At 40.3% G+C, this 12998-nt stretch overlaps 1 protein-coding gene and 1 pseudogene across 1 annotated transcript; both read right to left on the bottom strand.

The window, feature by feature from the left end:
- Positions 1 to 365: 365 nt before the first annotated feature.
- SNAPC1 (small nuclear RNA activating complex polypeptide 1) lies at positions 366 to 8940 on the bottom strand. Its single transcript, XM_056493606.1, has 10 exons — positions 8747 to 8940; positions 7920 to 8079; positions 6828 to 6968; positions 6257 to 6364; positions 5195 to 5353; positions 4708 to 4782; positions 4001 to 4063; positions 2946 to 3087; positions 2223 to 2303; positions 366 to 764 (listed from the first exon to the last, which is right to left on the bottom strand). The coding sequence occupies exons 1-10, from the start codon at positions 8872 to 8874 to the stop codon at positions 730 to 732; spliced, it is 1092 nt and encodes a 363-aa protein (XP_056349581.1). The 5' UTR covers positions 8875 to 8940; the 3' UTR covers positions 366 to 729.
- Positions 8941 to 9639: 699 nt separating this feature from the next.
- LOC130254103 (pre-mRNA-splicing factor ISY1 homolog) lies at positions 9640 to 11479 on the bottom strand (annotated as a pseudogene).
- Positions 11480 to 12998: the final 1519 nt, after the last annotated feature.

Consider the following 12998-nt stretch of genomic DNA (forward strand, 5'->3'; position numbering starts at 1 on the left):
ACGACTGGTCTTAGTGTTTACAGAAAATATCCCAGCTGATGATTCTGAGTACATTTGCTTTTTCTGCTGCACTGTTGCCAAGCAAACATTTCCCCATGCTGTGCCATGAGATCCATGTTTATTTCCACACCCACCTCTTTCACTCCCCTCCAATTTATAAAGATCATTTTGAATTCCAGTCCTGCTCTTGTACAGCTTAGGATTATCTGCAGAATTAATAAACACCCTTTTCATCCCTCCATTTGAATACACAATAACTCCTGATCTGCTGGAGACAGGGCACAACAAAAAGTTTATCAGCAAGTTCATTTCCACATGTGTGGGATCAAGCCATGATAAACCAGTAACGTTTACACACCATAAAATGGAGCGAGTCAATAATGAAAAATAATTTATTGTACTAATTTTCAACAGTCATTAACCTCATGTACAGAGATAAAGGATTACAGACAGGTCTTACAGGGGCAAATATTTTCTGAGCCTTCTCTTTCCATCTCATCCAGGACTCAGTAACTTCAGTCTCCCACAAGAAGCATTCACCAGGTGAATAAAGGCACCACGAGACAGCTGAAGTATCCCAGCCACTACCAGTATTGCAGCATCCCCTGTGGTTCTGGTCCCAGACACTTCTTTTATGTTCAAAGATCTCCAAAACAAGCACTTGGTGTTGCCTCTGACATTTTCATTTTTTCATTAAAATGAACGTTAGTGCTTCTCCAGCTGGATCCTCTAACGTCGTCTTCTCCTCTTGGGGAGAGATACTCCTGAAAGAAAATAAAGAGAAGGGATTTTTTACAAGCCTTTAAATCCATCTTCCCTCGTGGGAATTGTTCAAGTAGAATTAATTCTATCAAGCACAGGAAATTAACTAGATGAGCTCTTGAGATCCCTCCCAATCCCTCTCCTCATGTTTTTTAAATACGAAAAAAGTCTTTCTAGATTCTACAGCACACTACAATTCAAAATATCAACTGAAATTGCATTGATGAATATTGTACTTCAAACTTATTCCACCTTAAAAGCTTTCTGCTCCTCACCAACATCTTTCAGATTTTGTTGTGAATTTGACAAATGGAATACTCACAAATATCTGAAGAGACTGTTTATGTGTATTTTTAATGCTTCAGAATTTACCAGCAAATTCTGGGAAATGGAGAATGCTCCTGATTTAGAAATAAACATTTGTCTCCAAGTGGACAAGTGAAGAGAAAGTAAACAAAGTACAATAGTAAATGGTCCACAGTACCTTCAATCTGACCATTTAAAATTGATTGAATTCCCACTGTCTATAAATATAAGTCACCAGAGAATCTCACTTCAGTACTATGAGATGGCTCCTTTGCTTCTAAAAACATCAAATACAAATATAGAATGCCACTAAAAATGTATTTTAGTATACATAAATGTATTAAATTGTATTAAATATCCCTTGTACTAAATATCCTTCCATTAAATACAATTTTGGATAGGAAATTAACTGCAAAGATTCTTTATACAGTGCCATGTTGTCCTCAAGCAGCTTGGAACACACCCTGAAGCTTCTGAGCTCAATATTAGCCAACACTGATACCTCTGCAGAGCAACTCCACTGAAAGCTTTGAGCAATCTGCTTTACCATTGCTTCCCAATTAAAATTACATTATTTCCAGTAACCTGAGTGACAGCAAAGCCATTCACTCCTCTGCAGCACTTCCCAGAGTCCTTCCCCAACGATGTCAGGTAAATCAGTACAGCAGAGGATGCTACTGCTGTACTGGAGCTCAATCCATGAAACACTGCCCAGCTGAAACTAAGGCTAGAGAGGAACTTTCTCTCCCACCTCAACAAAGGTGAGGGCAGCAAGGGCTATTCTTTCCTAAGTTCCCAGAGTTACCAGAACAGGCATCTTGTGTAAATGGGTGACCAGCCAAAAAAATCACTTTCCCCTACACAATGGAACTCCTCAAGACAAACTTGTATTATAGAAGAATGGACCAATTTTAACTCTGAACACAGTACAATGCAATCCATGTAGAAAAAAATTATTGGGATTTTGTCATGGCATTTCAAAGTTTCAATTTTCATGCAACAATTTGCAGGCTAAAACCAAATCTAGCTTTTGCAAGGCAACAAGACATGATCCAAAATATCAGCTTTTAGTTTCAAGTTGTGTTTTTATAAAAACACAGCAGAGGGATATTTAAAAACAAGCCACTGCTCTGCTAGAATTCCAATCATTGTACCTCCTTCATCTGTGTCCTCTTCTGTGATTACTGGCATCCCAATATGGTGAGTTACAGTTTCCTTTGCCACTTGCATTTCACCTGCACACAAATTTTGAGGAAACACTGTCAGCTTTTTTTTGCTTCTACATCCCTCATCCAGTAGTTAAAAGATTGTACACTGCTGCTCTCCTGAGATGTTGTCAAATGCTGTAGACAAACCTACTTTTCACAGTACCTTCAATATGGCTGCAAAATATTGAAGGTTTCACTAAGAAACCTTCAATAACAAGTAATTAACACTACCAATTTAAAGCAAATTAATCACCAACTCAGTTCAAGAATTGAAAATCCCCTTACTGCCCCAAAACACTTCATCTACTCTTTTAAAGTCAAGAAAGGCAACACTGCCTAATTCTCATTTCTGAAGAGGGATTAATTTCCTCAGTAACTTTTTTCCCCCAGCAGAGCCTAAGCAAGTCTTAAAACAGAGTTTGGAACTTTGAAATTAAATCCCCATCTTCAAAAACTAAAGACAATTCAAAATCATTTTGTTGTTTAGTTTCATTTAACCTATAACAAATAAAAAGATCTAGCAGAGCAACTTCTATCAGTTGAAAAGTCGGATATCAGAAAGAGAATTTCCTTAGAAAAAGTAATTTCCCATTGATAAACAGCAAGCTAGCAAAGCAATGGATGAACTTTTGCAATCTCCCCAGGTTCATGGATGCAATGGAGAATTACCTCCAGCTTCTGAAGAACCTCTTCTCCTTGCTGGCTGTAGTCTCCTGATGGACTTTTTACTTCGACCTGGGGACTTCCCACAACTGGGTCCTGATTCAGAGGATCCTAACTGCACTTGACGATGTCTCCTGGATTTGGAAACCTGAATGACACAAAAAAAGCTGAATTTCTACAGCCAGATATTGCTGTGGGTCACTTGACAAACCAGCAGGGACCAAAGCATCAACTTGATGTCAGGGTCAAAATGGGATAGAAGGGAAAAGGAGGGAGGACCCCCACTAGTTGCTGTTCTTCAGTTTTAACAGGACAATGGTTTAATAGGTGCATAACTTCAAATGCAGATAATGAAATATTCATTAACTTCCAATCCATTCTCTATTACTACCACCCCACACCAGGCTGCAACCACTACACAAAAGAAATTCTAAAATCTGCTGCTCTGTAAAGCCTCCTTACCATCACGTTTTGCTTAAGTGCCTAGAAAACATCACTGCATATTCACAAGTCTGGACTATTATAAAATCCAGAGCTCTGTTTCATTTAATGATACATATTTCAACGTCAGATTTTAATTAAAAAAAGTTAATATGTTTCTCATAGGACTGTTAAGAAAAAGACAAACCAACAACATTCTTTTAAGGCAGAAGCTACTGAAACAAAGTTTCCAAGAACTTGCAACTGAGTTTAAACTCTCACATCCCATTTTCACAGGCATCTTACAAGATTCCAATATCTAAGATCCAAGAAAACTGAGCAATTAAACACCTAGGTATTTTTACACATCTTAAAATTTCATCTACTTAAACAACATGTAGACATTAAAAGATACCCTGTAAATGAAAATTCCCCAAGCACAGGCCTTATCTGCATTGTTCCATAAATCTAACAGGAATAAGAGCTCTGGGTTTCCTTGCTGTTAGGGAAACTAGAACATTCAAAAACTGAATTTAGGAGTGCAGTTTTAACTCCTTTTTGACCCAACATTTACATTAAACTGGTACTTAAAACTGTTCTTGAAAAATAAACACATCCCCATTGTCAATTTTCATACCCACCTCAACAGCTGCAGAATAAGACTTGTATTTGATTCTGGCAAGGGCACTTGCTCTTTCAGAACCCTGTAAAGAAACAAGAGTCCAAACAGAAAAGAGTCACATTTTATTACAGCAGTACTGAAATGAGATATTACATCAGGCAAACACTTGAGCAATATCTCACTGCAGCTGTAACTCTATAATTAGTTCTACATAATTTCAATGCCACCAAAATGGGACTTCAAGCAAAAAAAAAGTTCAAATTTCATTAAAAAGAGAAAGCATAATTTTGGTTGCCTTCACTGTTACGAAGCCCAGGAGGAGAAAAATCAAATTTGAAACATCTTACCCAAATTCAAAGTTGAACTAAGCAGACAAGTACAACACAAGACAATTTTGTAGCATTAAAAATGAATATTGCCTTAAGTTGAAACTCCAGGAGGAAGTGTACAGGAGTTTGGCCAAGAAAATACAGAGCTTTTCCCTCCTTACCTAAGAGAGACTTTTTATTGTGATCATCTAAGAACTGTCACAGCAGTAAATGCTCACAGCTCAATAGAAAACAATGTGAGTTAAAAACAAAAGCAAGCAACCAGTCCCACAAGCTGTCCCTGGAGTTTATTTTGACATTATCAAATTCTGATCTACACTGCTTAGCCCAAGATCTGAAGTCAAAAAATGAACAGGTCTGGGCTGTGAGGTGAAGCAAAGTAGTTCAGTTTCCTTACCTCTGATGCTAGTGAAGCTTCTTCTTTCTTTTTGTTTTCTGCTTTATCAATTTCTTCAGCATTTCGGAATAATCTCTGTGGGAAGAAAAGTGTTTTTCTTAAAACATCTGTCATATACAGGACAGCTAAAATCAAAGACCTGTAAAAAAACAAGATGAGTATTTACAAACATGCCCATTTTCTACCTCCACCTTACACTGTGGCCTTTCTTTTATCCAGGAATGTGTTATAGAGGTATTTTATGAGGTCAGACCTCCAGGGCTTCCCTCTCAGCAGTCAGCTGTGGTATCCCAGAGGCAAGATCACCCACAAGTCCTTTCCTCCACACCACACCCCTGCCTCAGATTTTACACATTCCATGCCTTCAGTGTCACAGTTCCTTCTCCTTCAGTCTGAGATTCACCAGCTCAGAGGTAATCACACCAAGAAATCCAGTTCTTACATGATCAGCCAACCTGCTAAGTCACCACAGCATGGTAGTACCTACCATTCTGTTCTGCAGCCATTCCTGATGTTCCAAGGTAATGTCTTTGAGATTAACCACAAAGTCATCTTTTATCAAGCTCAGGGCCTTGTCTGGCTGGGATTTGTCAGCTGAAATGACACACTTCATTTTCTGATAGTGGTAGTGAATATTCATCAGTTCCTGGAATTATTTTTTAAAAAAGTGTCTTTCAGGAAAAAGAAGATTCCAGCAGTAAAATAATATTAGTCCTCAATCCCCAGGGTTACAGAAACCATTCTAAGGAGGCCACTGGACCAGGAAGAATGCTAGAAACTGATTCTGGTTAGATTGAGTCTTAGAGCCAAGAAATTCTGCTAACTAGAAATGACCCGTCAAATAAGCTAAAAGAAAGAATATCTTGTATTATTTTAACTAAGAAGGTTATTCTTCACTGTCCACACAGGGTTCATTCTGACACTGTGGTTTATTTTCATTTCTTTGGAGGAAACATTTTACTTCACAGATTTCTGTACCACTGCAGTCAACCTTACACATTTGCCAGCAATAAATGAAAAAATGGCAAAGAAAGTTCTATCATTGAGTGGTATAAGAACCTTTACCTGGCTTGAATTACTCAGGTTTTTATAAAATGTATCATATAATTCAAAAAACAAGGTTTGAACAGAGAAATAAAGGTGAGAGAAGGCTATGAACTTGCAGATAAGTAAATTCAAATTCCCACAAGTATCAATCCTCCAGCTGCAATGTGCAGACATATAAAAAAAAAAAACAAAAAACCATACTTCCCCCCCATTTTCCATTTTTTCTCTAAGTGGCAATTAACCATTTACACCCTTTTACATCTTACTGAGGCAAAACCACAAAACATTAGGGCATCTTTTGGTATTGAAAAAGGTACCACAATTATTCCAAACTAAATGCCACACTTCTGAGTGTCTGGTAAAATTACCTTAGTCTGCATTCCAAAAGAGACTGACAAAGGACAAGACTATGCTGATTAGAGAAGTGACAGCTCTTGCACAACAGAGAAATTAAAACAAAACAAACCCCATTGATTAATCTGTAGTTTAAAGGTTACTGTACCTCCAATACATCATTAGTGATGAGGCTGTTTACTCTGTTACTTGGGTCCTTAAATTCTTCTTTCAAAGGATTTTCTGCAATCTTCTTCTTACTCCTCCTGTAGGTCAGCTAAAACAAGAGGAAATGCTTGTAACCTAAAAGAAAACTAAATGGCACATCCTCTTGAGAATTCCTACTGCATATCCATCAATCAGGAGATGGGAGACACTGAAAGGCATAAAACCATCTCACCAACAGCTTTCCTGTCACATGCTCAGAGCCAGCACTTTTTACAAATTATTCTCTAGCTAAGAATTTAATCCAGTACCATTATTTAGTAATTAGGAATTTAATCCAGACTAATTTCCCTAACTGGTAAGGCATCTCAAATCTATTAGGAACAGTAGATACTGAAAAAATATTTTTCAGGTGAGAAAATTCAAACATCCTCCAAGCTCTTCATCACCTACCTATGTATTGCATTTTAACATGGCCTCGAGGTTGAGCTACCCACGAGTGCTGTTGCACTGTCAGCCACTGGAAGATGAGGATATTTTATTTAAAAATGTAAGTCAGTCATGTAATAACTCACTAGCTTTGGCATTGCTGTGAAATGGAAGGCTCTGGCAAGTCGCAGTCTCCTAAAGATATAGGTTGCATCATAATGCTGGGAGTCAAGCAGATCCTGCTGAAATTTCTGGATTTCAGGCCAATCCTTGAGTGCAATTCTGATCTGCAACAAAAGAGTCACATTTTGTTAAACCAATATTTCAACCATAAAAAGTAACTGGGCTGACTTCTAGGATCCCACTAGAACATTTGTTATTATTATCATTATTTTATGCACATAAGATTATTATACTTTCTTTGACAGTGACATGGAACACAATATTTTTGATATTTGAAAACATTCATTCTTGATCTTCTGAAGTGTGTGAAAAATAGTCTGCACCTAGGACACTTCCCTTCACTAGTGATTAGGAAACAATACTCATACCAGGTTGTGCTGCCACTGAAATGCTCATAAATGTTCTCTTTCCCTTATTTCTTCCTTTCTCTCCTGTCACATCCACTCTGCCCACTTCACTTTGTCTCTGCTTGGCTTTCTTGATAACTCGTGTACCCTCTTACAGCTGCTATCCAGCAGAGGCTTTAAAACTGCCTAAATTCATCTTCATAAAAAGTTATTGATTTCTCTGAGGTCAAAATATGAGACATCATGGCATCAATCAGTAGACTACTCAAAATTTGGCTTGTTATCTAAAGAATTTGGACTCAACTTTGCATGTGCACACAACATATATTGTTCTCCTTGCACTGAGTTTGTAATTCCTTTAGATATTGGTCTCCTATCCTAAATGCAGCAAGGAAGGTGTCATTCAGGCACACACCCTCTGAGTCTATTTATGAATTCCTCTTATAGTTTATAGGAAGTGGAAATAATTCAGTCTCCATTCTGTTGAATTCTAAAGAGTAACTCAGGCTGTAATGGGGCTCACCCTACAGCTGATGAACACATTCTCTGTCCCTACCTTTCCCAATAGTTCCAATCTGGCTTCAAGTATTTTTATTTGAGGAAAGTCAGAGGAAATCCCCTAACCATTTATGATGCCAAAGCAGACAGCAGTGTACCACATATCTTATGCCTAGGATCTTCTGAGAATAAAACCTCAGGAACAATTACCTTTTGTTTTGGCTGACAAAGCTGGGCATTATAGAGTCCATACAGAAGGTACAGAGCACCAACTCGGATTTGGAAGGAGTAGGGGGGCAAGAAGTACTGCTGGACCAAATCTAGAGTCTTCTTTGTGAGCTTATTCCTCTCCAAAGCTCTTACTCTACCACTAAAGCAAACAAAGAAACAACAACAAAAAAAAAAAAAAAAAAAAAAAAAAAAAAAAAAAAAAAAATCAGCACGTTAAAGCAGGTAAGTATAAAACTGCACGAAAAATCCATAATGCAAAAACAAGCTTTAGATGTTTTAAAAATATAGAATCATTGAATGTCCTCAGCTGGAAGGGACTCACAAGGATCACGGAGTACAAGTACTGGCCCTGCAAAGGACGACCCAAATAATCCCAACGTGACACAGCTTAAGAAGAGTTTGGATAAGGTTCTCAGGCACAGGGCCTGCGAGCAGCCTGTGCAGAGCCATTGGACTGCAAGATCCGTCTTCGTTCCTTCCAACTCAGGATATTCTACGGTTCAGTGAAACATGCAGTGTCCTGCGATCACTTTTAAATCTCACGATTGCAACAAACTCCCTGCGGAGTCACCGCTGAAAACACCCACGTTCCTAAAGCGAGAAATACACTGAATTTAACCGGTTTCCATCATTACAGAGGGAGCGATGCTCCCCTTTCTTTAGAGCCCCCTCTCCCCGAGCCAGGCTGAGGGCTCAGCTCAGCGCGATCCCTTCGGGCCCTGCCCGGGGCAGCGGAGCAGCGGCGCTGCGGGCCCGGCGAGGGGCCTGAGGCCGCCCGGGAGCCACGCCCGCCCCGCCTCACTCACTAGAAGACGCTGTGGAAGCGGCGCTCCCGCCACAGCTCGGCGAAGCGCTCGAAGCGGACGGTGTCTGCCCGCTGGAAGGCGCCGAGCAGCTCCTCGCAGTCCTCCTTCAGCCCCGGCACGGCGCTCATCCCGCCGCGCCCGCTCCGCGCATGCGCGCCCGGCCCCGCCCAGCCCCGCGGCGCCTGCGCGCGGCGGGAGGCGTGAGGCGGGAGCCCGGCGGGACGGGAGCGCGCTCTGCCCTGGAAACACCTTCACCTGTCGTTCAAAGCGCGAGTAAGTCAAAACTGACACATCATGGAGCGAGCTCGCCCTTGCGTACAGCTCATGCTAATTTAATAGGTGCAGAGGAGCGTGCCTCTGGAGTGAAGCTGAATTGAGTGTGGTTTCTGGGCAGTGACATTAGAGTGAGAGGCGTGCCCTGGCCAGGAGCAGGGCAGCAGGCACAGATGCTGACCTGGGGCTTGCCCAGCCTGACAGGGGCAGGATGCTCCCAGATCCCACTGCACTGTCGGGAAAGGTTCACTGGGCAGTGCAACAGGGGAGAACACTTGCCAACAGATCCTGCCTCTAGCCACCAGTGCTTAGCTGTTTAATTAAACAGCTCTTTAAGTAATGAATCATTACTAATAAATACACAATATTTAAGTTTATTAAGTTTAACCCGTAAGCATCAAAATTATCTGACCCAACAGTTGTACCTCTTTGGAAACAAAGCTTTAATTTCGTCCAAACTAAGCTTTAAAGTTCACATCAGTGTTATGTGTAGGTGGTTCTTTTGGGCTCTACAATTCTTTAATTCAGTAACTACTTTGGGAAGTTTAATGTATGTACACAGACACTATTAAGTTTTGTGCTTTCAGAGGGATTACACACAAATCAGGACACTGGTGCAATGTTAAAATCCTGGAAGTGTCTTTGCCTCCTCGCTCTGTGCCAGGAGGGTTTCCCTGGTGTACGTCTGGAGCAGCTCCAGCTTCTTTCTTTGTACAAGAGCCTCCTCAATCTCCTGCTGAGTTGGCACTGGAACATGAGCAATAAATTTCTGTTGGCCATCTTCACCTTCTCTGTCCTTGTCACCTTCCTCATCAGACTCTTCCTCATGGACAGCATAGATGTTTTCTTCCTCCTCCTCCTCCTTCTCGCCTCTCACAAGTTGTGCTTCTCTCTCCATCTTCCATTTTTCCACTGCTTCTGCTATAACTTTCTTCTCATATTCCTGCTCCAGGGGCTCCAGAACCAATCACCTTCATCCATGCAGCCATAGTACTCAGCATCGATGTCCTTCACAAGCTCAGCCCGAGTCTCCCTGGGGGTGGCAGGGGTTCCTTTTCAAAAAGCTCTCTAAGTCCTGGCAAGTCCTTTGCAGCCCCAAAGTATTTGTAGCCTCTGTTTCCTGGAACTTCTTCCCCTTCATGATCTAACATTTTTGGACCAATCCTAGCATAATCAGGACCTCCCAGCTCCCTTATTCTGTATTCCCAGTGTCCCTTCTCCCACAGAAGTTTGTTTATTTCATCGTTCAGGTCCCGAATTCTGAACTCACCCAATCCAGCGTTTTGGATCTGTGCCACTTTCTTAGAAATCTCCCCAGTGATCTGTGTCCTCCATTTCTCAGCTTTGGGCAGCTCATTACACTCTGAGACAAGGAAAGGCCTTATCTCCTTGGCTTTCCCTTCCTCAAGCTGGGCTTGTCTAAATCTCGCCAAGGCCGTCATGGCCTTCTCTGCATTGCGAGCTGTGGTCCCACCGTGCCCTGAGCCCCTCAGCCCTGCCCAACACACTGTGCACACAGCAGCTCTGAGCCCTGGAACTGAAACCTGCCCTGCTCCTCCAGCCCTCCTGCAGCCCTCCTCCTCACCAAAAATAAAAACCCTACTGCTCAAGACAGAGTCAGAATACAACCTGACACCCTGTCGGTCAGAGTGTTGGTAGCAATCCAAGTAAATGCTGCAGTCTTCCTGGAGAGTCAGATGTGGCTCTGCTGAAGCAGTGATCCTGTAGAAGGGTGCAGCTTTCCTCTGAAGTCCAGTGGTGATGAAGATGGGCCTGGTCTTCCTCTGGGAATCCAGTGGAAAAAGGCTGCCTGTGGTGTTCCAAATCTCAGCATATATCCAGGTAGGAAATGTTTGGCTCCTCCCTCTGCATGGAGCATCTTCCAATGGGATGATGTAATTTTATCAGTCATGCAGTGGGACTCAATGGCCCATTAACAGAAGATATCTTCCTAGAGGAAGAATGGGCCTTGGAAGAGATAAGGAACGCTCCCCAAACTGGTTTGAACAGATGGTGAGAATACACACTTGTGGTTACATCTTGCATTGCAATCTAAGACAGTTAAATATTGCTTTTCTACATTGTAAGATATATAGTTGTTTTCTTCTAAGAGATTAGATGATTCTGACCAAAACAACTGTGATGAAACACTGATAAACACCTGTGTGTGAATAAAGAAGACACAGTGTGTTCACACTTGGTTTTGTTAAAGATTCTCTTGCTTATTACAATCTCTGCTGTTTAATCTTCCATAGATAACAATAAAAACCAATAATTTTACTGTGCCCTAGAGAAGACCTGGCTTGACTACTGCTGTAGTCAGGAAAACCTGGAAGAGAGCTTTTTCCAATAGTTCCAATCTGGTTTGAAGTACTTTTATTTGAAGAATAAAATGAGAAGAGAAAATGCCCTAACAGCATCTCCACTTAAGTACTGCACCGGGCTGGACCTGATGTACATTGGAGCTTAAGCCTGATACTGTAAGTCCCTGCTTAAGTACAGGGCTGGGTGAGTCACCGGGGTGATTAAGGATGTTTGTGTGTGAAAACACAGTTAGAACAACAGGCTGCAAAGGGCATGAAATAAAGAGATTCTGATCATTATCCAGAGAGAATCAAATAGAGAGTTTAGTGGAGGTATTCCACTTAGATGGCCATTATGGAAAGAGGGAGTTCTGAGTAAATATAAAGCATTTTATTTAATAAATAGTATGCCTATAAAAATATCAACACCTAATTAAACAATTAAAGGTACCTGAGTATTACATGAATATGTGAGTAGAAACTGAAGAGAGTATATGTGTATGTCCTACTTGTGTGAATGATGAGTGTAAAGATTTTGTGTTGTAATTTTGTGTTTAAGCTGTGGACTCAGATATGGACCTCAAGTGCAGTGTAAAATCTGTCATTATTGAAAAAAACGTGGACATTTAAGGTGAAACTGTCCACAGAGGGACCTGAAAGTTTTTAAGGAGGCTCAAAAAACTGACAAATAGAGATGTCAGGAGTTATTTTCAGCCTTCTTTTTTTCCAAATTCAAAGCCCCAACTAGCATCATAAGTTTCTGCCCTAAAAGTCTTTTTGTAATCCTTCAAAAATACAATAACTCAAGATAAACAACTTATTAAAGGCAATGCTAATCACAATAGGTTCAATTATTGTTACTAACTAACAATATTTGGGTAACTATTGTTACTAAAAGTAACCTTCATTTGGTTACAAAATTATGTAAAAATTCTTTGAATGCTCTGGCAACCTGCTGAAAACTCTACAACCTGCTGAAAACTCTACAAATTACCTGCACATTGTATTTGCAAAAGGGTACTTTACAAAACATACTCTAGTTCCATTGAAAACAGTTTCTTTAAGCCATATTTATTGCTACTCTACTTTTGTTTGTGATACTAAGAGTCCCCTGTGGAACAACAGTTTAAAGCTACTTGTATATGAGACCTAACTTACATCTTTAAGCAAACTATATAAAAATTCAACATAAGCAAATGAAGTAATTTTAAATAGCAGTACTGTATAAAAACTGCTGTGAAAACCAAAAAGTATGTTCAATCTCTGTTTATTTGTCTTAAGCTTTTAAAAAGAATTGGCTTGCTGTTGCTAATCTTATCAGCATTACAAAGAATAATCACAGCAGTTGTCAAGCCTACTGTAAAGCCCAGAGGTCTTGTATTTAAGCCACATCTTTTATATTTTATCTCATTTCCTGTCAGTTTAGAACTTGTTATCAAAGTCTTCTACAAGTTGTCTCTATAATCAAAAGAAGGCTTAATGCCTTCTTTTCTAAATTCTGTAATTTCAACAAGTTGAAAAGAAATTTATTCTTTATATAAATCACTAAATCAAGTTGCCTTTTCTTGATATAGTCTGTTTTTACACCCTCCCTTACCATCTCTTTTTCTCTGTCCCTCACCCCCCACACACTTATTTTTCTATTTTACTCTCCTTTCTTTCCTTTATTTTTCTTT

The sequence above is a fragment of the Oenanthe melanoleuca genome, chromosome 5 (genome assembly GCF_029582105.1).
Source record: "Oenanthe melanoleuca isolate GR-GAL-2019-014 chromosome 5, OMel1.0, whole genome shotgun sequence".
In the NCBI taxonomy this organism is placed as follows: Eukaryota; Metazoa; Chordata; class Aves; order Passeriformes; family Muscicapidae; genus Oenanthe; species Oenanthe melanoleuca.

Excerpts from the sequence above, each read along its gene's own strand:
- SNAPC1 (XM_056493606.1), bottom strand. The coding sequence starts at position 8,874 with ATGAGCGCCGTGCCGGGGCTGAAGGAGGACTGCGAGGAGCTGCTCGGC. Across the intron at positions 8,080-8,746 it reads CGCTTCCACAGCGTCTTCTA|TGGTAGAGTAAGAGCTTTGG; the intron begins GTGAGTGAGGCG and ends TGTTTGCTTTAG. Across the intron at positions 6,365-6,827 it reads TCACAGCAATGCCAAAGCTA|CTGACCTACAGGAGGAGTAA; the intron begins GTGAGTTATTAC and ends CTCTTGTTTTAG.